This window comes from Nicotiana tabacum, chromosome 22 (genome assembly GCF_000715075.1).
Source record: "Nicotiana tabacum cultivar K326 chromosome 22, ASM71507v2, whole genome shotgun sequence".
NCBI lineage: Eukaryota > Viridiplantae > Streptophyta > Magnoliopsida > Solanales > Solanaceae > Nicotiana > Nicotiana tabacum.
This window is the reverse complement of record NC_134101.1, coordinates 218,519,401-218,547,037: the sequence shown is the minus strand read 5'-3', so window position 1 is coordinate 218,547,037 and position 27,637 is coordinate 218,519,401. Positions and strand designations below refer to the sequence as shown.

The 27,637-nt window shown below is 37.4% G+C and overlaps 1 protein-coding gene across 1 annotated transcript; it reads right to left on the bottom strand.

Annotated features, from left to right (window-relative positions):
- Positions 1–24,282: 24,282 nt before the first annotated feature.
- Positions 24,283–26,298, bottom strand: LOC107824377 (mannan endo-1,4-beta-mannosidase 1-like). The gene is made up of 5 exons (XM_016651122.2): positions 25,963–26,298; positions 25,456–25,650; positions 25,086–25,208; positions 24,779–24,981; positions 24,283–24,649 (listed from the first exon to the last, which is right to left on the bottom strand). Exons 1-5 carry the CDS (start codon positions 26,296–26,298, stop codon positions 24,283–24,285), a joined length of 1,224 nt encoding a protein of 407 aa, XP_016506608.2.
- Positions 26,299–27,637: the final 1,339 nt, after the last annotated feature.

Here is a 27,637-nt window from a genome sequence, read left to right as displayed (position 1 = left end):
AACTGGCCCGGCGACCTTCGCAGAAGAAGGTGCTTCAAATTCGAGAGGTATAGACATGTTGACTTCATCGCCCCTGGAGGGCTGGTTCTGGACAACAATCTGGTTAAGTGTGACTGCCGGTTTCTTTAGCTCATCATCCTCAACAATCAATCCTATCGATTCCTTGGGGTCCCAGTCATCTTCGATCTCGATCATGTGAATATCCCCATCTCTGTGATCAGGCAAAGGGTTGTTGCGGACATTGGGAGTAGGCTCCTTTGCTACGATAACCTTATTGTCGATCAGAGTTTGAATCTTATCCTTCAATGAGTGGCACCCATCAATGGTATGTCCCTTCATGCCGGAGTGGTACGCACAGGTCTTATTAGGGTTGACCCACTGGGAAGGATTTTCTGGAGTTATGGCGGGGATAAGGGAGATGTAATCAGCAGCTTTAAGTTTCTCATACAACTGATCAATTGGTTCAGTGATGGCTGTATATTGTCTGGGAGGTCTGCGGTCAAAATTTGGTCTGGGTCTAGGGAAATTTTGGCGAGTGGGAGGTGATTGGTAGTGAGAGGGTTGGGCATTATAAGCTTGGTAAATAGGTGCAAGTTGAGAGTATCTGGGTGAAGTAGGTTAATATGTGGGAGGTGGAGATGATTGGTAAATGGGTGGTGGATTTTGGTAAGAGGGTGCAGATGCTTGGTAATTCAGGATAGGCTGATATGTAAGTGGAGGTGACGGGTAAGTGTGGTATTTTAGTGGCGATTTGTCTCCCTGTGCGACCATCACGACATTGACATCCTTCTTCTTAGACGTGCCACCGGACTATAAAGCCTTGTTGGTGGCCTGCAAGGCTTCAAGATTAGTAACCATACCATTCTTAATGCCTTCCTCAATTCTTTCTCCCAGCTTGATGATATCGGAGAATTTCTGGCCCCCGATCAGCATCAACCTCTCATAATATTGTGGGTCCTGAGCTCGAACGAAGAATCTGTTCATTTGTTCCTCCTCTAGGGCCGGCCTAACCTTAGCATCCTCTGATCTCCAACAAGTAGCATACTCGCAAAATGTCTCGGTAGGCTTCTTCTTCAGATTCTGGATGTAGAATACATCCGGTCCATTCTTTGTATTGAATCGGAACCTATCCATGAAATCCGATGCCATACCTACCCAGCTTGTCCATTTCTTGGGGTCCTAACTGATGTACCAGACTCAGGTGCACTTGAGATTGGTTGAGTGTGGTGGGGTATGGTATCTACGTAGATGGGAGTGTTGTGGGGGTGGTCGTTTGTGGTGTTCAATGGTTCAGGAATGAGTAGTGGAGTGTGACATGTGTTGCAGTGTTGAGCATGAGTGGGTTGCATCTGTGGTTGCGGGGTGTTCTGTGGAGGTGCGGGATTTTGAGAATTTGAAAAGTTGACATCAGGAGCGGTGAGAGTGAATGATAAATTTTCCAAGTTCCAAACTTGATCCAGTTCTTCTTGGAACTTCAACAGTTTCTGCTCAAGTTGGGCAGCAGTTTCCCCTGAGGAATCTCAATTCTTTCAATTTTCTTTCTGGTGCTTGAATCTCCCATTCTACCTTTGTTCTTGTTCCGGATAGGACTCGGAGGAGGAGGAGGTGGAGGGCCCTTGGATATCGTACTGTATGATGATGGTGCCATAATGCACGAACTAACCTTTGGGGAGGAGAATAAAAATAAAGAAAAACAAAAAAGGTAACAAGTTAGTGCGGGTTATGAGAAGGAAATGTTGCAATATTTAAGCATATTGTGCAAGAATATAAATCGCGTCATAATTTGGGTGCCTCGTTGTGCCCGAGGTAGGCCTAGCGACAAATTAATTTGGAGAACTCATAATGCTAAATACCTCATTTTATTGATAAAAATAAGACGACTCCAAAACGATGCTAAGTAACAGAAAATAAAATGTCACTAGTGGCCATCGGCCTTATTACACCATTAAAATCCAAATAAAAGACTCCTAACTACTTGGTCCCAGAAGGACCTTCCCCAGATTTGGTATCTTTATCCCCCTCGAACAGCTTCACCAGCTCGCGCAGTCCTAACAGCAGATAAGCTTGGGCCAAATGTCTGCCTGCATTCCCTTCAGCGTTTCAACAATCTTCAATCCTCTTGAGGAACTTTCCTTCTAGCTCCACTAGACCCCGCTCCAAATACCCTAATCGCTTGTTGGCCCTGACAGCCATATCCTTCCATTCCTCGATCAATTTCTGATGGGCTTCTTGTATTTCTCGATGCTCACTTTCACACTCTCGAATTCTCTTACGCAGTTGATTGTACTTAACCCGTGCTTCAGCTTTCTCGTTGATGATTCTGTGTCCGTGAATGAACCCAGCCTGACACATACCATTGTGATTATCTTCCAACCAACCCTAATAGTGTGGCACGCAAACAGCGTGATACCTGTCTGGATCAATAGATTCTTTCCCCAAAACGAGCTTGCAATGCCACATGTGTTGAGCTTGGCATTTGTGAGGGCTATCATCATCCTGGAAATCAGCCCTAAAGTGACTCATTTTGTCGACCCTTGGTATGATTTTCTTCCTTCCAGCCTGCCTCATGGCTTGGAGGGGAACATAGGGATAAGTTCCTCTTAGACCAATGAGTATGAGAAATGGTGCATCTCAGGATCGAACAATGAATTCTTCCGTAGGGAACCATTCGACCATCCACTATACTTGGTTTTCTTTTAGATTCTCAAATAGCTCCACCCATCTTCCAGCGTCTTCTGGCTGAGCGAACATGTTAGGTATATAATTCATACGCCTTCACTGATGGAAGGCAATGTGATCATCCTAGTCTCTGCGTAAGATCTCTTGTCGCTATTCTCCTTTCTGGAAGTGCTCCATGAGCCAGAGCAGAAGTAATAAATTGCATCCCTCAAAATGACTGGCTTTTCGCTGATAGTTGTCCAGAGCCCGGTATATCTCAACAACAATCATGGGCACTATACTAAAAGGCTGTCCGCCAATTCCTTCCATTAGAGTCTTGGTTACCATGGCCAGTCTGGTGTGGATCCTAGCCTTCTTCATAGGGAACACTATCAACCCCAGGAAACAAAACATGAATACAAAAACCCTTCTGTGAATATGCCCCAGTGAGGTGAGGGCAAATTCATCTGAGTAGGTGCGGTATGACTTGCTATGGCCGTACCTCTCGTGCATATAGTCGAATGAGATGTAGGAGTCTTTCAAATAGGTCAGGTATGGGTTCTTCTTCAATCCCATCATCTTAAGGAAACCCCTACCCTTGTGATTCTCTGGCATAAGCAAACCCAGAATCTCCCAAGGAATACCAGCTAAGCCTCGTATTTCTTCGAGTAAAGGAGTCATTTCAAGGTCCCTGAAGCGGAACACGGACCTGTCATTATCCCAGAACAGAGTTGCAGGCTCTATGATTTTGTTGTCAGGATGGATTTCTAGTAGAGAAGGCAGATTCCCTAAGTATTTGCGGATGAGTGTATGATCACTAGATTGGAGATCTTCCCACCAATTCAGCAGCCTTGGATGAATGTTGGTTACCATGCCAAATCTAGGGACTTCATGCCTCATTTTCTGCAAAACAAAGTGTTAGACCCCTACCCTGCCAAACTCGACTATTTAAACCAATAATTAGCATAAAAAGTATTTAGTTCTCCAAATAAATGCACTGAACGTGTAGGTGCCCGTTTGGGTTTCAGGGAAACCTGATGGACTTTGGACAAGGCTATCTTAATGAGTCATTATGTGGACAACATAACTGACTCGGCTAGGTTTGACCATGATGCATGCACAGTTAGATAGAGTAAGGTTTCTATCGGGGTATTAGACAGGTACCCTTGAGCGTACAACTCAAGAGGGGAAGGCACGGAACCGTGGCCTGCACCGCTGATCGACTAGTATTACCGCAAATACGCCTTTGCTGAATTTAAAGGGTAATATTATTGGAAGAGCGCAACTACTCATTATAAGCGTTGCTATGGTATTTGTTTGGCACGAGTGGAATATGATGTTGAAGATGCAGTTTACAAGAATGAAACAAATTGACATATATTTTCACGTTCATAAGATAAATGATTACAATAATTGCAGTAATTACAACAGTATTGAAATAAAGCAGTAAAGGAAAGCAGTTAAAGGAAAGAAAAGACATGAAGAGCCAAGTCAGTTTCGTAGTGAAAGAATAAAAACAGTAAATAAAGCAATTAACGAGATAGTAAAGTCACAAGCAACATGCAATGGTAAAAGCCTAAAGAATATCCCCAGCAGAGTCGCCATGCTGTCGACACCCCCTTTATCTAATGCGTGGAGTCGAAATCGGGTATACGGCATTGGGAGGACAACTCTATTCCCTTTCGAGAATTGGGTTTTGGAATTTGGAAGAGTCACCACCTAATGATTATAGTGCATTAGGACACTTTAAGAAAGGTTTGAGTTGGAAAATCAGAGTTCGGGGAAGGTGTTAGGCACCCCTCAAGATCTACTAGTGTGGTTCCCGGCCATGTTACAATTGTGACTTTACAAATAACCAATCAAGGCTCAAATAAGGACTTACATACAACATTGCAATTAGGTTGAAAACTTTTGAAGGTAAGTAGAGAGGGCAGAATTTTATAAAAAAAGATTTGAATAGTTTTACAAGAAGAGATGAAAGCAAATAAAGGGAGGGGGTCCTAGGTTTGTGATTAATATGGATCACTTCGATGCAATATCCAACAATCACTCCTCAGAAGAGGGGTCACACGTGATATTAGCGCACCAGTCATCATATCTATATTCTACCCTTCCCACCCCGTTGAGGTATTAAAGCGCGGAATGGTATCATTACTTATTGCATGCTATTACCCGTCGCAATCCTATCAATCTCGGAGGCATTGAGACTACTAATCCTGAAGGGGAGGAAGTTGGGGCTTTTATGGTTTTAAAAGGATAAAATTCTAGGGCGACAAACAAAACACATAAAGCAGATATGGGAAAACACATAACAGTTGAAAGGCTCAAATAAACCTCCTCAAGTCAGAAAAGCATAGAGTTTAGCAAGTCTTACATGTACTGATTAGGTCTGAACTAAACTTAAAAAAGCATGAGGCAGATTGATTTATTACATACTTTAGATAAGAAATCCGAATCGGACCTACCTGCTGGTTGGAATTGTCAAAGACTGATGCACTTATGGTTTTTACCCTAAAGCTTGCCTAGGTGAAACCTATAAGCATGATATCTAATAATGCAAAGTATACTGATTTTAAGGAAAAGCTTTACTGGTTTTAGAAAAAAAGGATCTACAAATTTTAAGACGGGTTTTAGATTCGAAACGAGGCTGATTCAATTAACTGATCCTATAGGCATGGTGTTTATATGAAGATCCAGAATTTTAGAATCGACTTACAGGAAATTGCAGAAAACCCTATAAACATGGTATCTATATGAGAATGCAGAAAATCTTATGGACATGGTATCTATGTGAGAATGCAGAGTTTCAATGATTTATAAAATGCAGAACTTTAAAACATAGTAATTCCTATAGGCATGATCTCTAGATGAGATACAGAATTTGATAAATGATAACCCCTATAGACATGATATCTACCCCTTGCATGCATAGTTCCCCACCCTTTTCCACTAGCCGACTCCAAATGTTTATTACAAGATTATTACAAACCAGAATTGATAAAAGAAAAATAAAATAAAATTACATCAGAAAACTAAAAGTCCCAACCAAGGAGAGCCTGATTCGTACTTCTGTCTGAAACATGAAGTAAACCAACTCCAAAGATCAAGTTCCAAAGCCTTTCTCTTATTTGGGATGTGTCAAAGTTTCCAAGAGTCTCAAAGGGGATCCAGGCAATGCTTACACCCCAAATATATTTCAGAATTAAGGACATAGTGCAGAGTGGAAGGGCCAGCCCTCAAATGTCCAAGTTCATAGGGAACTCAAGGTCCCAAAGCAAGGCTCATAGGAGGGGTCAGAACTTAAACTAAGAGTAGGTGCAAGTGCAGGGGAGGGGGAGTGATAAGCTGGTGGTCATGCCAAGCAACTTGAAGTACTGACACACCCCTAACCAACTTGTCATTTCAAGTTGAGGAGTTAGGGCTTATTGAAAGCCAGGCTCAGGCCTGGGCAGCCATTTAAGAGGCTACCAGATCATGAGCCTTAACTCAGCATACATAGGGGGTAAGGGTAGGGGATTCATAACAGAAATAGTAGACAAAGGAAAAGTGGGCAAAGGACATGATCATCAATAAAACATACTGACACCCTTTACTTGAGGTTAAAATTCCGTTCATGGACAACAACTCATGTTCCTATGCCCTGAATCCCCATTTACAAACACATAAAGGGTAAAGGTATAGGGATCAAACATTCACAAGAAAGTAAAGCAAACAGCGGCATATGAACATGTCAAACTTTGCAGGTAATATGCATAGATGTAAAGGTTCTAAGTAAACATATTAGGATGATTGCTAGGAACTGAATCAAGACATACCAGTAAAAGAGCAAGAGAAGGATGCAAATACAAAGTAGTAGTAGTATATTAGACTTGACTTTCAGCCAAGCTAATAATAAGCAGGAGCAGAGAACAGCAGTAGAGAAGAAAGCAAGAGGGAATGCAGGTTTTGAAAGTATTAGTAGTGTATAAGAGTATGCAATTCGAAGTGTGCTGTAAAAAGTATTGAATTGTCAGTCTCCAAAAGTGCGGAAAGGTAGTCCCTTTTATAGTGCAGAGAAGCAAGTAAGAAAGGTAAGAAAATAGTTTACAATCAATCACATAGAATTTTCTTTTAGCTAAGGGATTTGATTTCAAAAGGGTAGAAGGTAATTAAGGAAAGAATTTGATCAGAATCTTTTCCAAAGTAGTACAAGAAGGGAAAATACATAGGAGCTATTTAAGGAAAGAGTTTGATAGCAACACGGTTTGTGCAAATAAGGAAAGACAATCAATCAACAGTCAGTAGAATCAGAAATTGAGTTTTGGTATGAATGAACCTAACCAGAAAAGGTGAAGAAAGGTTTAATCAAAGAAAATCAGTAACAATCAATCAAACCCCATTAGAGGATTTCAGAATCAATCAATTAGTAGTTGGAAAAACCCCTTTTGAATAAAGAATTCCTCATATATAAAGCACACAAACATGTCAAACAAGAAAGAATTGTCATGCTAATTAGAAAGAATCTAGTATAGAAAAGTTCAGAGTTATAAACAAAGAGGCTCAAATTCACTACATAGACTCAAACTTAGTTTGAGAGAATCCGGGGTTCCATAATAGAACCCTAATCCGAGCACGAGATTAAATTTGCGAAAACCCCCAAATACTAGGGTTTTCGACTCGAATCAGATGTAGAGACGAGAAGACAAATAACTGAAACATGCTTAGAGGTCTCTTTCAGAGACTCATGAGAAAACAAACAGGTAAAATAGCAGGTTCGAAACAAACATAGTGAAAAAGCTGATTTGAAGCATAAAGAACATGTTTTAAGAAAAGCTTGGAACTTAACAAGTTCAGAAGACAAAGAGGTAGTGTAAACTCAAGGAAACAGTAGATGAAACATGTTTAGAAAGAACAAAGTCCAGAATAAGGCAAATAAGAACTAAGAGCTTAGTAGAAAATACAGTAAACGAACACATGAGTAAATGAACACATAAGATAAACGTGTGAAAACATGATATAGAAACCAGTAGAAGAAATTACGGAGCACAATAGAAGAACATGCAAAATAAGGAAAACATAAAGATACGGGAGAAGAACATGCTAGGTAGAAAAGCGAACATACAAACATAGCATAGACAGATTCACACAAAAAAACAAAAAAAAGAAGAAGCAGAAGAGTCAGAAAACATTTTAAGATTTTTTCAGAAACCATAAATCGAAGAGAAACAAATTTTGAAAGAAAAGATTAGGGAAAACGTTTCAAAACTTCAGTAGAACATAGATGTAGCATAGATATAAGAAAACAAATAGGGAAAAACCTCGAATAGCTTAGGGTTTCGGAGAAACCCTAGAAATGAGAAAAGCTTAGAAGAAAGTCCGATTTAAGTCTGATAAGGTCAGAAACAGGTTCAGAAGAACAAGAGCCACCAGAGCAAGGTCGGAGATGGCCGGAACCTTCGAATCTGTGAAGGTCTGAGTGAAGACCTTCAAGGTCTGGCCTCGATCCTTCGAGCATTAGGCATGCAAGAGGCGGAGGAGGTGAGTATAGGTCGTCCATGGCCTGAGAGGCCATGGATTCTGGTGAGTCGGAGGTTGAAGATGGGATGAGAGAGGCTAGAGTTTCAGGAACCTTTGAGAGAGTTTGAGAGATAGAGAGATGGGGAGTCTCGAAAGAATGAGACAGAGGGAAGGGGGTAGGTGAGGGTTTAATTATGGAAAGGGGTATCTGGGCCGTTGATTTTATTTGATCAATGGCTCAGATTAATTCGGAACTGGGCCGGGTTAATTTAAGGATTGGGCTGGGGCAGATTTGGTTGGGTCTTGGGTTAATTGGGTTGGGGCTAAATTGAGGCTAAAATTGAAATCCGAATGGGCTATAATTGCAATGAAATGAGGCTAAATGTTAAATAGCCAATTTTCCCTTTTTATTTTATATAAAATAGTTAAAATGATTTTAAAAGTAAATTAAAAGTACTGACCCAATTAATAATATATAAATATCAATTTAAAAATATTGAAACCAATTTTACAATTATAAAATGCTATGAATCTTAAAGTAGGCTATAATTGCAATTATATGCAATTTAGCTTCTAAAATACCAAATAAATTTGTAAAAATATTAAAAAATTATATTAACTATATTTTGGTATAAATATGGGAATAAAATAAATTATTCACCAAAACTGATGATTTTCGGAATAATTATGGATTTTGCACTACTAAAATAGACAATAAATTGATTTCAAAAATCTTAAAAATTATGAAAAAAATACCAAAACTCTTGGGGATTGCTTATATGTGAATGTACATGCTATTTTGAAAGTATTTTGTATAAAAATACATAGGGAAAAATTGGGTATCAACAAGCATATTGGAGGCCTAAGTACAAATATAATAAATAAGACTGAAATACATGATTTTTACTAGTTGACAGGTAAGGGCATGAATGACTAACATGGTGAAAGGCTTATACTAAAGTGCAACAGAATAGATACGACATGAGTATAATTATAAAAGCATGAAATATGCATGGTATTTGCAAGTTAAGCAAGTAGAAGGTATGAGAAACACAACATTAATTGAAATAGAGATCAATGGCAGAAGAATAGCAACAAGTCACATCAGATCTATAATTATGATAATAACAGTTCAAGGTAAAGACATGAACGTATACACGGAAGACTGATATCAAACATTATGCATGTCCCTCATCCTCACCTGCACGAAGATACCCATCGTGCCATGACCTCATGATAACACACAATCATAACAATATAAATAAAATGGCACGACATCGCCCTTTGTGCTTTTACTCTCAAATGATATGGCACGGCATCACCCTTCGTGCTTTTACTCTCAATAACATGTCACGGCATCACCCATCGTGCTTTACACTTTTCCTCACATGATAATGAATATAAAATGGCACGACATCACCCTTCGTGCTTTACACTCTTTCTCATATGAAAATGAATATAAAATAGCACGACATCACCCTTCGTGCTTTACACTTTTCCTTACCAAGCATATGAATATCAATAAAATGACAAGGCGAAAAGTATAAATAACATCGAGGAGAGTGTTCAACGAATATTCCAAACAAATTCTCAATCAATGCTTTACAAGCCAACAATGATTCAATGAACCCTTAAGGGCCATATAATTCAAGTACTTCCATAAATCCCACAATTTATCAACAAATCAAGTATGGAATGTAGCATCTCAAAATATTGACCATAGCAATGTATTAATGATTATGCATAGAGATGACCGAATTAGACGCATCAATGTATTCTCAGAATTCCATCAAATTTGATCAAGTTATATTAGGCTAAGTCTCGATTCTAACATTTAATACTATGTTCTCAATATCTAAAAGTCAAGTGAGGCATGAAGCAAGAAGGTCACAAAATTCTACAAACACAAATGTAACATAATCCACCGCCGAGCATGATTAACCCTGACACATATACACTCGTCACTTCATATATGTATCACCACCGCATGTAGCAAACAATGACAAGTAGGAGGAAAAATTTCCTCAACAAAGTTAAGCAAAACACTTACCTCGAACAAGCCAATAACAATACCGAGCAAGCTAAGTGATGCTCCAAAAATGTCATCATGCATGTAGATACCTCCGAACGGCTCAAAACTAGCCAAAAGCAACTCAACTATATCAAATAAAGCCCAAGGAAACAATTTCAAACGATAAAGATCGAATCCCAAATCAAATCCCAAATTCGGCCAAAAATCACACCCGGGCCCACGCCTCGGAACCCGACAAAACTCAAAAAATCCGACAAACCCATTTAATTACGAGTCCAATCATAATAGTTTCACTCAATTTCGACTCTAAATCGATGTTCAAAACTCAAAAATTCATATTATGAAACTTTAGGCCAAAACTCCTAATTTCCTCTTTAAAATTCATTAACCAAATGCTAATATCAAAGATAGATTCATGGAATATAACCAAAACTGAGTAGAGAATACTTACCCCAATTCATATGGTAAAAATCACCTAAATCACAACCCGAATGCTCCAAATTAAACTACGGACCTCCAAATCACAACCCCGACGCGCTCCTAGGTCCAAAATTATCTAACAGAGCTAACAGAACCATTAAAAGTCCAATCCGAGGTCGAATACTAAAAAGTCAAACTCGATCAACTCTTTCAAATTTAAAGCTCCCTAGTTGAGAATAATTATTTATTTTAAAAATTCTAGAACTTGAAACTTTCTCTTTCTAGAATGTGAGCTCTCCTCTAAGACAATTGATATGGTGAGGAAAGCTAAATCTGGAGGAGGAAGGAGTACCGTACAACTATATACAACTGGAAGAGACCTAAAAAGAGTGCCACAGTCATCGGAAGCAAAGAAATTTTAGAATGTTAATGCAATTCAAGGAATAACACTGCTAGATTTGGAGAAAACAATAGACGCATCATCAACAATAGCGGAGAACACACCGATTACGAAATTCTGGGCAGATCAAACAGAAGATGTGGTAAGTGAATCGGAATTACTTGAGAAACACAGCCATGAAAAAACTCCTAAAACATGGGAAAACTGGAGTAAAATTGTAGGAGAAGGGGAAACTAGTGAAAAATATGATCTATCTGGGAAGAGAGAGGAACAAGTGAAAGGGAATGTGAAAATTACGATGGATGATATTAAGGATGGGATAATTTACTCAAAATCAGCTATTATTTGCTATGTTCTAGGGTCAAATCCCTTACAAATAGTAATGGAAGGATACTTTAAACGTGTATGGGGATTGCTGGGAATTGATAAAATTACTCAGGTGAATCAGGGTGTATTCATAGTAAGATTTTATTCATGGGAGAGTAAGGAGAAGGTGGTAGAAGAAGGGATTAGAATGTTTGATAAAAAACCAATGGTGGTGAAGCCATGGAGACCGAACATCAAATTTAACAAACAGGTGGTTGATAAAATTCCTGTGTGGATTCGCTTAATGAACTTAGATACCAAGTGTTGGGGGTAAAGTGCACTAACTAAAATAGCAGGGATAATAGGAAATCCATTGAAAACAGATAGAGCTACTAAACAAAAACAGAGAGTACAATTTGCAAGGATTTTGGTGGAAGTGGGAACAAACCAGAATTACCCAGAAGTAGTCATATTTGAAAATGAATGTGGTGCACTTATCGAGTACGAGGTGAGATATGAATGAAAGCTAACCTATTGTACAACATGTGGCTATTATGGGCATGCCATTAAAGAATGTAAGAAACATATAAGAGAGGATAAGGGAAGGGAGAGAAGCATCAAAGAAATGGAGAACAATAACCAAACAGATCAGAAGGGAATACCAGAGAAACAACAGCAAATTGAAGCAAGTGAAAAAAATTCAATTGAGCAGAATGCAGGAACGCAGCAGGAAAGGCAGTAGAAGGAAACAGGGGCAGGAAAAAACAATAAGGAACGGGAAAAATGGCATGTGGTGCAAGGCAAGAAAGCACGAAGAAATAGTGGAAGTACTCAGAATAATTATGCTGTGGGTACACATGTGAGCAATAGGAACAATGGAACCAAAGAAGGAGAGGAGCAGGCAAAAGATAAAATAAATAAAAACCAAATAAACAGTAGCAAAATAGGGCAGGTTGGGGGGCCTCAACCCCACCTCCCTAATAGATAGGATTGGCTTTTGGAATACCAGGGGCCTAAACTAATGCTGTAGGGTGGGCCGGACTGGGACCGGTACCGGACTGAGCCCGCTGTCCTAACGGGCTAAACGGGTCTGACGGGCTGGTCTTGGTGGGCCGGTCCTTAATGGTGCAAAAAGCCTGTGGCGGGCCGAGTATGGTAAAAGAGCCCATGAGCCTGGGACCGCTAAGCCCGAGACCGGCTGGCGGGCCTGGGTCGGTCTTACCGGGCCTAACGACTACTTTTTAATTTTTTTTAAAAAAAATAGCAACGGTCAAAAATTAAAATTATAGCCGTTGGGCTGCAATTTTGACCGTTTGGGAGTTTAAAAAATAGCCATTTGGCCCCCAAACTTTATTTTAACCCCAAACTTTATATAATTACACTTTTTTCCAATTCTCAACTATAAATACCCCCTCATTCTTTTATTTTTACTCACCAATTCATCAATCTCTCTACTATAATTGCTTATTTTATTGTTGAAATTTCGTGAAAAATTGTGAAGTTGGTGAATTGAAGTATTCAAGTCTTCAACGATTTTCAATTTTCAAGAAGTTGTTCGGCAATTCGATAAACGCGTTCCAACTCTTAAGTTTTAATATTATCGTTTTATTAGTTTTATTTAGTATAATTATAATTAATATGGCATTTTCTTTGAAAAATATTTTTGGTGGTAAGGGTAAAGCTAAAATTGGTGAAAGTAGTGGCCAACCTACTACCCTTCCCTCGGCTCCCCGACCCAGACCCGGTAGACGTCCTGCTGCTCCTATTATTCTTGATAGTGATAACCCCTGTTTTCAATTTTCCAATAGTCAATTTTGCCATAATGTTGCACCAGGTGAAAATTTAGATGATGAAACTATGAATGCTCTTTATCCTAATGAAACTATCTTTGAAAATGAGGATGAAGATGAAACCCAACCGGATTTAGATGATACACCTACTAGTCCTTTTAATAACCCAACTGATGTACCACCCGACCCACCTGTAGAAACCCCTAGTTTTAATAGACAACCTCCTGAACGCCTAGAAACATCATTAGTTTGGAATTTGTTTACTCAAGTAAGAGAACAAAATAAGGCTAAGTGTAAAACATGTGGGAAATTACTGGCGCATAAATATACTGGAGACCGTAGCGGCACGGGTAGTTTCATTAGGCGCATAAAAACACACCCTAGAGATAAAGCTAGATATTTAGAAATGAAAACGCAGCTAGAGGGAACACATGTAGATTTTGATGTTAACCCTAGTACAGGTTCAAATCTAGTTCAACTAGGAATTAACACTATGACCGGAGGTATTTTATATTACGATCCAAATAGAGATCGTGAAGAATTAGCAAAGATGGTTACCGTTATGCGCTTACCCTATTCTTTTCCCTCTAATCCTAATTGGGTGCATTATATTAGAAGAGTTTTTAATCCTACTTATAAAGGTTGGCCTCGCGCAACAGTTAAGAGCGATATTTATAAATATAAACATGAATATGAACAATATTTGCGGTATTTATTTACTCATATAAGTAATCGAATTTCTATTACTACTGATATTGGTAGAAGTGGTAATGATTGTGATTATCTAACTGTTACAAGTCATTGGATAGATGAGGAGTGGACAATGCAAAAACGCATTATTGCGTATAGAATAATTAATTCATGTCACACAGGTAAGTTTATAGCTAACACTGTTGCAGATATTTGGGGGGAGGAAGACTAAGAAAGATATACCATTTTTGGTAATAAAAATTATAAGACATGCCCTTGAATATCTTTTTGCAATATTATTTTTGTCTTTAACTTGCAATTATTTATAAGCTATAATATATATACATAACATACAATATATACTACAAGAAAATATATAAGGTAATATATATACATAACATACAATATATACTACAAGAAAATATATATATATATATATATATATATATATATATACACACACACATAACATACAATATATACTACAAGAAAATTTATAAGATAATATATATACATAATATACTATATATACTACAAAACAAGATTTTTCAAAATTCAAAATGAGGGCCCCACCCCCAATGACCACCAACGGCCATATTGTACTTTCTTATTAATTTATTATGCATGGCAATTTAGTTTACTATTGTTTTGTTATTTTACTTCACAATCGTCAAACACTTTAATAATTAGACTTCTACATATATATTACATATATATTATTTATATAGCCATGATATGGTTTACAAGAAATTGCCTTAAACAAATTTTTTTTTTAAAAAAAGTACGAAAATAAAAAAAACCCGTTAGGCCCGCTAAGCCCACGAGCCCGGCCCGTTTAGCCTAGGACCATATGAGCTTAGGCCCGTCACGGGCTGGTTCCACCCTTTGAGCCCACGAAGCCCGGGACAGCGAGGCCCGGGACTGCTAGAGCCCAGGCCCGCTAAGCCCAAGCCCGTTAAGGCCGTCCCGTTTGGCCCATTTAGGCCCGAGCCCAACCCAGAATACATCATTACCCTAAACAGACCAACTAAACAGAAGGAATTTAACTTATTCCTTTACAGATAGCAGATTGGAATGTTTGGGCTCTTGGAAATAAAGATTAAGAGAGCTAAGAATAACAAAGCTGATCTCAATCTTTGCACAAGATGGTCTTATACAACTAATCACTCAAAACATAATGCAGGGAGAGTATGGATATTGTGGATGCCTCAAATCTTCACTATGCAGGTAGAAATGGTGACAGAACAGTTAATATATAATATAATCACATATAGCAGCACAGGAAAGAAGATGAATGTTACAATGATCTATGGTTTTAATGATCAAGCATTAAGGAATGAGCTATGGAGAGATATAAGAAGGATAACTAACCAAGTTAGAGGGGCATGGGCAATAATGGAAAACTTTAACTCTATAATCAATCAAGAGGATAGAGTGGGAAGTTAGGTGACATATGCAGAAATTAAAGAATTTAAAGAATGTGTGGAATATTGTGGATTAAAAGAAATGAAATCATCAGGCTGCTTTTATACATGGAGTAACAAGCAAGAAGGTCAGGACAAAGTACTTAGCAGAATTGACAGGATATTCATCAACAATAAATGGGTGAATAAACTGCCAGCTGCTGAAGTACACTATATGCCAGCAAGGGAGTATGTTCATAGTCCTGCAATCATACAATGGGAAGGGATAGGTAGTCCTAAAAGGAAGAATATTCAGGTACTATAACAAGTGGAGTATGGATAGATCTTTCATGAGCAGGGTGGAAGGAGGCTGGAGACAACAAATACAAGGATAAAAAATAATCAGGTAGTTGAAAAACTGAATAGACTCAAGAAAGTACTAGGTGAGTTAAACAAAGACAGATTTAGTGAAGTGGAGAAAAAGGAATATGGCAGTTGGAAGAGGATGATGGAATGCCAGGAGAAAATACAAAAAGAGCCTAGAAATGAAAGACTAAGCAAAGAAGAGAAGAAACTGGCCAATAAGTATATATATTGGAAAGAGGCAAAAGAAAAATATCTACAACAAAGAAGTAAGGTGCAATGACTGAAGTATGGAGACATGAATACTAGGTATTTCCACTCCGATATCAAGACAAAGGGAGCAGCAACTAGAGTATTCACCATTCAAAACATCCATGGGGAAAAAGTTCAAACAACAGAGGAAGTAGCTGATGCTTTTAAGGAGTTCTATATGAATTTACTGGGCACAGATAAGAAGAACAAAGACCATGTAGTAAGCAAAATAGTGCAAGAAGGACCAACTGTCTTAGAAAACAAAGAGCATAACTGACCAAAGGCTTTACAAAGAAGGATGTCAAAGAGACATTGTGGGACATAGATGGGACAAAAGCACTAGGACCAGATGGGTATGGAAATCAATTTTTTAAAGATAACTGGACTATAATTAGAGAGGATACATTGATGCAATATTGGAATTTTTCCAATCTGGAAGAGTGCTCAGAGCTATGAATAGCATAATAATAGCACTCATACCTAAGTCTTCTCATGCTGCAACAGTGGGGGACTACATGCCTATAGCATGCTGTAATGTGATATACAAGATTATTTCTAAGATGATGTGTAATAGATTGAAACTGGTTCTACCAAATATCATTTCATAGAATCATAGTGGATTTATGGCAGGAAGGACAATAGTACAAAATATCTTGATATGTCAAGACCTAGTCAAACTCTACAACAAAAAGAATACTACAAAATGTTGCTTGATATATGTGGATTTCAAGAAAGCTTATGACTCTATAGAATGGAAGTTTGTAGAGGATATGTTACATGCACTGAATTTTCCTGAACGGTTTATAAGATGGATTATGGAATGCATAACTACAACCAGTTATAACATCAACTTGAATGGAGGATTCTATGGAACTATAAAAGAGAAAAGAGGACTTAGGCAAGGAGACCCAATTTCACCCCGATTATTTGTGATTTGTATGGAGTATTTTACAAGAGTGATGGGGCATGTATCTCAATAGAAAGAATTTAGATTTCATACTAAGTGTAAAGGATTATAACTGACACATTTATGTTTTGCAGATGACATGATATTATTTAGTAAAAGGGAGTATGCTTCTGTAATGCTCATGTTAAGGAGTCTCATGGCCTTCTCAAATGCATCAGGGATGACAGTAAATGTATATAAGCCAAATATTTTCTGTGCAAACATGAATAGAAGGGATATTTAAGATATAAGTAAGATGACTGGCTACAAAAGAGGTAAACCACCATTCAAATACCTAGGAGTACCTATATCCCCAAAGAAGTTGAATGTAGTAGATTGTGAAAGTTTAATAGACAAGATCCTAATAAGAATTAAAGGTTGGGGGTTCAGAAACCTACCATATGCAGGGAGAACTCAGTTGTAAATACTGTGCTATTGCATCTGCACACATATTGGGCATCTATTTTCATAATGCCAAAGAAAGTGATGAAAGCAATAGTAGCTATATGCAGGAATTACTTATGGGATGAAAAATAATTACTAAAAAATCTCCTTTGGTAGAATGTGATACAGTTGGCAGACCAAAAGAAGAGGGGGATTAGGGGTACAAGAATGTGTGGCATGGAATGAAGCAGCAGTAACAAAGTATGTATGGAATATTGAACAAAAAGTGACATTTTATAGGTCAGATGGGTGAATCACATTTATATAAAGGGGAAAGACCGGAGGCAATATCAATCACCACAGGACTGTGCATGGTACTAAAAGAGATTTGTGACATTAAAACTAGCTTTGAAACTGGTTTTGAGCAACAAAGATGGAAGGGAAAGAATAAACAATACACAGTTAAAAAAGTATATAAATGGAGAAGAGGAGAAGTACCTAAATAGCCATATGCTAGATGGATCTGGAACAGATTAAATATGCCAAAACATTGCTTCATAGGATGGCTGATTATGAGACAAAGACTGCATATGATAGAGTAAGCCATAAGAAGACATGTCTTCTGTATGGTATGCATGATGAAACAGTTCAGCATTTATACTTTGAGTGCCAATTTTCATGTAGTATTGAGGAACTTGACAGCTGGCTGGGAATAAAGATCAACCAACCAAATCAGCAAAACATATGGAGAAAGATATGAAGATGTATAAAAGGAAGAATCTGCAGAGGATTTGTGACTTCAATCATTACAACAATCATGTATAGAATATGTGGAAGAGTATTAAAGAGTATAGTAAACATAAAATACAGTTTATAGTAGACAATAGGAAGAATAGGAAAGAAAAAGAATGGATAAATCTTTTGTACATATAGTACACTATAGAGCAGACCTACCTAGTAGGGATGCATAGAAGGAATATACAATTAGAGGTAAGCTAAAGTAGAATAGCTTATAGTTTATAGTATAGTTATAAACTTGTAAATATTTTTGTCAGGTGGAGATCAATAAAAATTTTCGTTCACCAAAAAAAAAAGTTGAGAATCAGTCCCGAATAACCTGAAAACTAAAGATGACGATTCATATAAGTCAAAATACATCATACTCACGCCCCTAAAATACTGAGCGAAGTGTAAATACTCAAAATGACCAGTCGGATCATTACTATTATGAACCTATTCATTGGTTAGTGAGTAAAAAAATAATGGAAAGATAAATCGATAGTCCATTCCATTGTACAAACAAGATTAGTTGGCTGTATATGGAAAAGAGTACAAAATGGGAAATAAAAAGAGAATATAAATGAAATACTGCTCTTGTAGCTGAGCCACGCCCGTTATAGTAAAAAATGGTGGTTTAATTATGTTGCCCATCGGGTGTTTGTTGGACTTAAATAGCACTGGCCCGTTATCTTTCCACTGCACAAAGCAGGAGTTTTTCGTTGCTCTGTGAAACTAGCCTCACGCAATCCACTCCACTCTAGGAGCCAAAAAGCCCATATTTTTATTTGGGCCACATGACTCAACTCCATGCTTGGATAGGGCAAGCAGACATTAACTATTCGAAGCCCAGCCTTCAAGATCAACCTAACATTCCACCACATTATTGCCCCTACTTAGGTTACAAGCCCACGTTATATGGCTCGACAATGAAAGATCCCATGTCATTCAATTATATAGAAACAAAAGTCATTCTTCAAAATGATGTGGGAAATTTGAATGACGAGGCCTTTTATTAGACCCTAGCTTTCTCTCTTGAGCGAGAACCATCTCGATTCGCCTAGCAACATTGGCAGCCATCTGAAAGGAAATATCATCCCCCGGTCTTCTTAGCCATCTGTAGCCTGATAATGTAGATGAGTCCATCAATAAATCTCTTCACCCTCTCCCTCTAATTAGTAGTCATACTACCCTACTAGAGATGCTCAAACTACCTGCAATAATCCTCTCTCAGTGTGATAGGGAGGAACTTTTCTAGAAAAACTATGAGAACTGATCTCAAGTAAGAGTAGGCGACCCAGCTGGTCTAGTTAGCATATAATCTCTCCACCAGCTCTTGGAAGAACCCGTCATCTGAAACATAGCAAAATTAACCCCATTGGTCTCAACTATACCCATGATCCGCAACACCTCATGGAAGCGGTCAAGATAATCATGTGGTTCCTCAGAAGGTGCAGTACTGAAGTGAACTAGAAAGAGTTTAGTAAACTTGTCCAATCTCAATAAATCCTCAGAAGACGTGGTGGGCCTATCATCGGCTTGTGCCACAATAACCCGATGAACTATCCTGACTAGCGGGACTGCTGGAATCTGATACTAGGGAGCCATCTGCTCCGGAGTGTGAGTAGCGAGAGTCTATGCTCCTTCCCCAGCCTGAGAGACGGCTGGTTCCACCGAAAATGTACTAGCTTGGGCCACACTCTCTATAAGGCCCATCAAATGAACTAGAGCGTCCTAAAACACTGAAGTAGTGATGAACCCCTCCGGGACCTGAGCTGGTCCAACAGGTACAGTCTAAGCTGGAACCTCCTTATCAAAATCTACCTGAGGCTCCACTACTGGTGCTGCTACTCGAGCTCCAGGTTGAGCTTTGCCTCTGTCTCGGCCTCTGGTGCGACCTCGACCTCAACCTCTGGCGCGACCTCAGCCTCGACCTCTGCCACTGGGGGCTCCGGCTGTTGTCCAGCTGTAGATGCAGTACTTGTTATCACCATCTGCGAGAGAACAAGAATAGAAGAGTTCAATCATCAATGATAGAATAAAATCGTACGACAGAGAAGAATATAAGTGAAATTGTTCCTAGACTTCATAGCCTCTAGAAGATAAGTACAAACGTCTTCGTACCGATCATCCAGACTCTACTAAACTTACTCATGAATCGTGAGACCTAGGTAACCTAATGCTCTGATCCAACTTATCACGACCTGAAATTCTCACTATCAAGATCGTAATGGCGACTAACATTCCACTCGCTAGGCAAGCCAACGTTAGTGTAAATAATTTTCCATTTTAGACATATCTAGTACTTAAACCGATTTAAACTGAATAAAGCTGAAATGAGGTGCAAAAAGGTAAAACAACCAAAAATGTCTAAGTATAATCCTGGACCTGGAGTCACAAGTGCGCGAGCTTCTAGAAGTTCTATAAATAGAGTCTGAAATAAATATAACTATTTTGAATGAAATGAACAATAAATGAGGAAGGGGACTTCAAGGTCTGCGGATGCCAACAGATCTACCTCAAGTCTCCAAACGTGATAATTAGAGCTGATGTGCCTCACGTACAGCTTGGACTAGTACCAAAATCTGCACAAGAAGTGTAGAGTGTAGTATGAGTTCAACCGACCCAATATATTCCGCTATGTGTCGAGCCTAACCTTGAGGAGGTAGTGACGAGGTATGACAGGACACTCACGTAATTAAACTTGAACAAACAAAGATATATGTGCAACATAACAACAAAAATAGATAAAATACGTATAATTGGGAAGGGATATGTGAAATAGGAACAAGATACGATAGCTACAACAGGAATGACAACTTAAGACAGTCAAATAAATCATCAACCGATGAAAACGAATAAACATTATGAATAAAAACGGCACGACACCACTCATCGTTCTTTTAATCTCAACCTCACCATGAAATGATAATAATGGCACGGCATAACCCTTTGTGCTTTTACTCTTAACTTCTCCATGGAACGATAAATACGGCACGACATCACCCTTCATGCTTGAACTCTCTTCCTCGCCATGTATTAATCAATAAATAAAGCAAGAAACGACACAACATCACCCCTCGTGCTTTAACACTCTCCTTTACCATGATGTAATGAATATAAAAATTTGGGAGATAGAATAAGCAAGAATAAATCTTACGCCAATAATGGTTCCAAGATACCAAACCTCAACTTCCAAAAATACTCAACCGTCACAAATAGTTCATAAATGTGGAAAGAACGATCAAGTGAGTAACAAACTAATCTAAGCATGAATATTCTAATTAAGAATGAAATAAATTACAAGAAAACAAGTCCCACCCGCATGCTTTAACCCAACAACAATGCATAAGTATTCGTCACCTCATCACATATACGTTGTACACACACATTTAAACACGTAGCAAATAGGCAAACAAGTCCTAATCCCTCAAGTCAAGGTTAACCACGACACTTACCTCACTCCGCACTTGACTCAAAGTCTAACCACGACCTTGCCTTTCGAACAAGCCTCCAAATCAACCAAATCTAGCAAATTATTAACCAAACGATTCAAAATAAGCCTTAGGAACTACCCACGAATGAAAGAGGTTCGATTTAGATCATTATTTAAAAAGTCAACAAAAGTCAACCTCGGGCTCGCTTGGTCAAAAACTGAAATTCGGAGCAAAACCTGATTACCCGTTCGCCCCCTAGCCCGATTATATAATTTTTTCGCAATTCGACCTCAATTCTAATCTAGATTTTTAATTTTATAAAAATTTCTAATTCTACCCAAATCACCAATTTCTACCATGAAAATCCTAGATTTAATGTTGAAATCTTATGAAATGTAGTGGGTAATTAAAAAGAAGGTTAGAGTCACTTACCAATGAGACAAAGACTGCTTATGTGAGACTCCCCCAGTCAGCCCATGTTCGCAATGCGAAGCCTTGTTCGCAAAAGTGTTGCAAATGTGAGACTTGCAACAAAAAAACAGTAACAAATGAGGCATCAATTATTCTACCAAGTCCGAAATTTCTCTGTGGCCTATCCGAAATTCACCCGAACCCTTAGGGTTCCAAATCAAATATGCACACAAGTTCAAAAATATCATATGAACTCACTCTCATGATTAAAACACATAAATAATACCTAGAACTATGAATCGAACACCAAAAGGAATGAATTATTTTCAAAAAAACTTAAGAACTTCCATTTTAACAACCAGACGTCCGAACCACGTCAAATCAACTCCGTTTTATATTAAATTTTGCAAACAATACATAAACATTGTAATGAACATATACCAAGTTTTGGAACTAAAACCTGAACCCATTAGAAATAAAGTCAAAACTTCTGTTTAATTTATAAATTCTTTAAACCTTTAATCTTCAAATTTTCAACAAATTTTGATAACTCAAACTAGGGACCTCCAAATTTGATTCTGGGTATATGTCCAAGTCCCAAATCAAGATACAGACCCACCGGGACTATCAAAATACGAATCCGAGTCCGTTTGCTGAAATTGTTGACCGAAGTCAATTCAAATAATTTTTAAGGCACGAATTCACATTTTATTCAATTTTTCACATAAAAGACTTCTAAAAAAAGACACAGACTGCGGACGCAAATTCGAAGAAGACTAAAAGGAGCTATTTGAGGTTTCGAAATAGAGAATTAAGGGTTAAAGCTCCATATGACCTATCGGGTCATCATAGTACAAAATGTGAAATAAAAAGAAAAGAAAGATGAAGTAGTGCTCTTGGAGCTGAATTGGGATGACTGAACCACGCCCGTTACAGTAAAAAGTGGTGGTTTAATTAAGTTGCCCATGAGCCACGTCTACAATAAAAAGTGGTGGTTTAATTAAGTTGCCCATGAGCCACGTCCGTTACAGTAAAAAGTGGTAGTTTAATTAAGTTGCCCATCAGGTGTTTGTTAGGGTTAAAGCTCTAGATGACCCAATGGGTCATCATAGTATAAAATGTGAAATAAAAAGAAAAGATAGATGAAGTAGTTCTCTTGGAGCTGAATTGGGATGACTGAGCCACGTCCGTTACAGTAAAAAGTGGTGGTTTAATTAAGTTGCCCATCACGTGTTTGTTGGACTTGAATCTAAAACCAGCCTCACGCAATCCACTCCACTGTAGAAGCCAAGAAGCCCATATTTTCATTTGGGCCACATGACTCAACTCCATGCTTCTTGAAGATCAAGATAATTCCACCACATTGTTGCCCCAACTTGGGGTACAAGCCCACATTACAAGGCTCGGCAATGGAAGATCTCATGTCATTCAATTATATAGTAACAAAAGTCATTCTTTAACAACGATGTGGGAAATTTGAATTAGATATGTCATATGTTTTCTTTTGCTAAGTAGTGACAATGAGATTACTATCGGGGAAACAAAAAAAAATGAGATTACTAATATAGGAAGAGAATTAATGAGTGATGAATACATATAAAAACTTTGCTAAAACAATTTCTTTATCTTTAGATCTCCTTGGAATCTTTTGTAATATGTAAGTAACATTAATGTCTTTTGGTTTTAGCACTATGGGCTCAACACTTAAGGTTTTGAGCATTGAGCCATTATAAATTAAAAGTTATGATGTTCATATATATTATTTTTGCAATTTAATGATTTATATATATAAATTTATATTGCACATGAAAAGTACCGAGTTAAGATGAACCCGCAACTCGAAAGCTGTTTCCGTCCCTGATTAGGGTCCAACTAGATCCGAATTCGCATCGAAAAATTCTACATTGGGAATAAAAACGCTCTCTAACAGAGGAGCTTTTAGATCTTCCACTGTATAGTACCACTTTTATCTGGTCTATGCACGCTACTCGCTAATAATATTTTCAACATATTCTAACCAAAGTAAATACTCCTATCTTGTAATTCCAGTGCTTCTACTGAATTTAAAAGAAGGAAATAATTGGAAATTAGGCCATCCTCTCATCACACTATTTTAAGCAATATGAGATTGTATTTCTTATGGAATAATTAAATCTACACAAATGTAATAAAATCTACCATGGAGAGACTTTATCGTGCTTCCAAAGAGGCGAATTTTTTTAATGAAATTGATACTACATAAGATTTATTATTTAACCACTATTACGATAAATAAGAATATAAATACCATAAAGTTTCTTTTTTCTATAATAATTACTGCAATTACACTGTTGAGTTTAATCAACTTCACATGCTTGGTAATGGGAGCTCGAATTAGTACTAAAAAATCATGGACTTGAGATCACTCAAATCCAATTACAAATTGATTGTTGTACAACTAGTAAAACAATCTAATCGAAGAACCTATTATGGAACTTATTTTCTTTTTTCTCCTCCATAATAATGATCTTAATGCCTTCACTCAATGCGATTAGCCAAAGTTGTCATGGCATGTGATTGGCCTGAAATTATCCCTGTAGTCGAAGGGTTTTGTCCCAAAACAATACAATAACCATCATCATAATTCTCCATTCCTTGTGCCATAAGTTGCCATACTAAGCTTCCTGCCATGGTTCCCCCTTCTTTTGCCAAATTGTAGATATTTCTATATACACTACTCATGAATGTATCTCTTGAACTAAGGTTGTATCCTTGATCTCTGCTAGATTTGCCAAATTCAGATAGTACTAGAGGTTTCTTTAGTATGGTTTTTGCATCTTCCCAATGGCTTGTCACCCATCTTTGCATCCATGCCAATTGAGCTTCATCGCTTTGTCCAGATACCCTATAAATATAATGCAATTTAGTTTTGTTGCACTGATGATGTAAAAATATATTTACGCATTGAGATCATTTATAAGGTATGCGTGGATAAAAACATGTGAATTTGTGAGGAGAAAAGATGTTAATATACCACTGGTCAGTGTACGCATGGATAGTGGCAAAATCAATCTCATTGATAAGATGGTTACTGATAAAATCTGTTCCCACTTGATAACCGGGATTAACTTGCTTCCTTTCAGGAACTGAATCGCCATAAAATCCTTCCATTCCTACCTCCAACAAGTGTTTTTTGTCAAGTGACTTCACAAAACTTGCCATTTCTTGAACCCAAGCCTGGAATAATATTAGCCAGAAACCAAAATTTTATAGCTAAAAGTCAGTCATTGATATTTCAAAATTTTAATTAGTTGGAAATGAGTTAAAAGGCATTAGCTTACATTAATAGTTTTTCCAGAATAATCAGCTTGATTACGGGGCTCATTAATGAGTTCCCATGCCATAATTGTTGGATCATCTCTGTAAGCAACTTTTGTAATGGTATTGAATCTTGTAATAACTTTCTGTAGCGATTCACAAGAACATAGATTTATTAACCACCATATACCAACTTTCTTAGTTTTACTTAATACTAAAAGATATTAAGTAATCGTCGTCGTCGTCACAAGAACATAGTTTTACATAAACGGCGACGACGATTTCTATACTCATCCATGCCAATTGAGCTTCATCCATGCCATAATTAGATTGCATGAATATCAAACAATTGATTCTTAACTGAAAAAAGTTTCATACGTTTTACTCCTATACCTTGATGTGGTTCTTGTAATAATCTTTGAGCATAGGATGAGTATAGAAATCGTCGTCGCCGTTTATCTGAGCCCCGACATTCCGTGCCCACTGGACATATTGAGCTTTTCCTCCAAAGTCGTTCCAATTGTTCACAAAACTCAAGATTAAGCGAACACCATATTTCTTAGCTTCCGATATCACAAAATCCAAACCCTATATAGGAATACACAATAATAACCCTAAATTTAGAAACCATTAAACTAAGTGTCTATTTAGTGCATCATATGCATGCATATTTCTTTGAAAATTAAACCAGAAAATATTTGGTCAAGAATTTAAGTTACATACCTAACTTGGTGCAAATGGTTTCACATTATCAATGAATTTTTATTAGTGATTACTCTATTTTCCTTGTTACCATATTAAACTTGATATATAGAATTACTTCTTGTTGTTGTAGGTCAACTTAACATGATAATATAAGAAATATAAGAATTCTTTAGTGCACATAATATGAATCTTTACCTGAAAAACACGTTCATCGTAAACTCCAGGTGATATTTGTAATGCTCTGTCACCTCCATCACTGAAAGCCCATGTGCGACAAACAGATAGACCGGCAGCGGATGCATCTTTAAGAACCTCAGTGACTTTGTACCTCTCACTAGGTTCAGCAGCAACATGCATCAACCAATACGAGTTGAAACCATTGAATAGAAATGAGGATCCATTCAGTTCAAAATGGGCACCATTAACTGCTATAAAACCTACATTTGCATTTTTTGGGACCCTAGCTTCGCATGTGAGAGCTAGAAACAAGAGCAGAAGGCCAGAAATACAGCTCGTTGTTGTAAAAGACATTGTAGTTTAATTTCTATACCGAATGAGAGAGATGTGATATACTAAAGGTCACCTGCCTATCGTCGGCTTTTATAATGAGTTTAGATATAAGAAGATTTACTAAAAATAGCAAAACTTGCAGGAACCAAGAAAAGTTTCCTAGTGGATGAAAACTGAAATTTGGTAAGTTTACTTGAAGATATTATATTTTCAAAAAGCATCATGGGATGTTGATAGAATTAAGAGGAAGACAGTTAATTGGTTATAGCAGAAAGATCTGTTGAAAGAATTAGAAAGACAAATCATGGGGAAAAAATAAAAGAAAAGGAAAAAGAAAATTAGAAGGTGTAATATAGTGATGTAGTTGGGTTTTAATGTTTGACCAGATAGATTATTTGATGATGAAATAAATGAAAACGTGTACTTCAGTAATTGCAGTTAAGAAAAGCTAGTTAAATTTGGCACTAGCACATTGAGTTGTTTTAATTGGATAAGGAGAATTCCAAGTTGGGAATTCTTGTTTTCAGCTCCTCCCATCCTAGGAAAATAGAATTTTCTAGACGTTCCTCCAAACAGCTAAATTTAGGAAATAGGGTAAATGCAATGGTGGGAGATTAGCTGTTGGGTGTAGCGGTGGAGACAAAATTTTCGGGAATTCAAACAAAAAGTAAACATACCAAGAAGTCGAGAGCAATCAACATATTGTATGCAAACATAAAACTAATATTCTACATTATGTACAGTATAATGTTTCAACGAAATGGGTTCTAATTAACCTATGTCGCTCCCTAGCTCTGTACATACATAGTTAATTTTTTAAAAATAAACACTAAATTTTTCTTTTTAAAAATAAATAAACATTAATTGTAAAAAATGAAATAAGCTATACCTAGGTATTCAAACTACATAATTCTTTTCTTAAAAATACTTTAAAATAGTTATAACTGAGTACCTAACACTGTCAAGAACAACATGTATATTCCATAAGATAATTCAAGTTTGAATTAATTTGAAACAGAACCAATTATAAATTTAGATATATAATTAACCAACTCATGAAGTGAATATAATCTAAAATTCATGTCTTTTTGGTCCTAAAATAATAAAAGATAGATATGAAACGTGAAATATTTCTCGTGGGAATACTTCTGACAATAGCAAAGCAAAGCAATAAGGTACGTCTGATGATTCAACTCAATCAACTGAAGAACTGGTTTTTGAAGATGAAGCTGCTCAAGTTCTTTAGTTGTTAGGTTGAGTTTTGTGTTCCGAATTGTAACCTATTTGCTTTCATAGAAGTTTTGTAATAGGTTATTATTGAGACTTTATTGTGTTACGCTTTCTAAGCTAGAGTTAGTTT

Excerpts from the sequence above, each read along its gene's own strand:
- LOC107824377 (XM_016651122.2), bottom strand. The coding sequence starts at position 26,298 with ATGTCTTTTACAACAACGAGCTGTATTTCTGGCCTTCTGCTCTTGTTT. Across the intron at positions 25,209-25,455 it reads ATTACAAGAACCACATCAAG|AAAGTTATTACAAGATTCAA; the intron begins GTATAGGAGTAA and ends GAATCGCTACAG. Across the intron at positions 24,650-24,778 it reads CATGCGTACACTGACCAGTG|GGTATCTGGACAAAGCGATG; the intron begins GTATATTAACAT and ends TTATATTTATAG.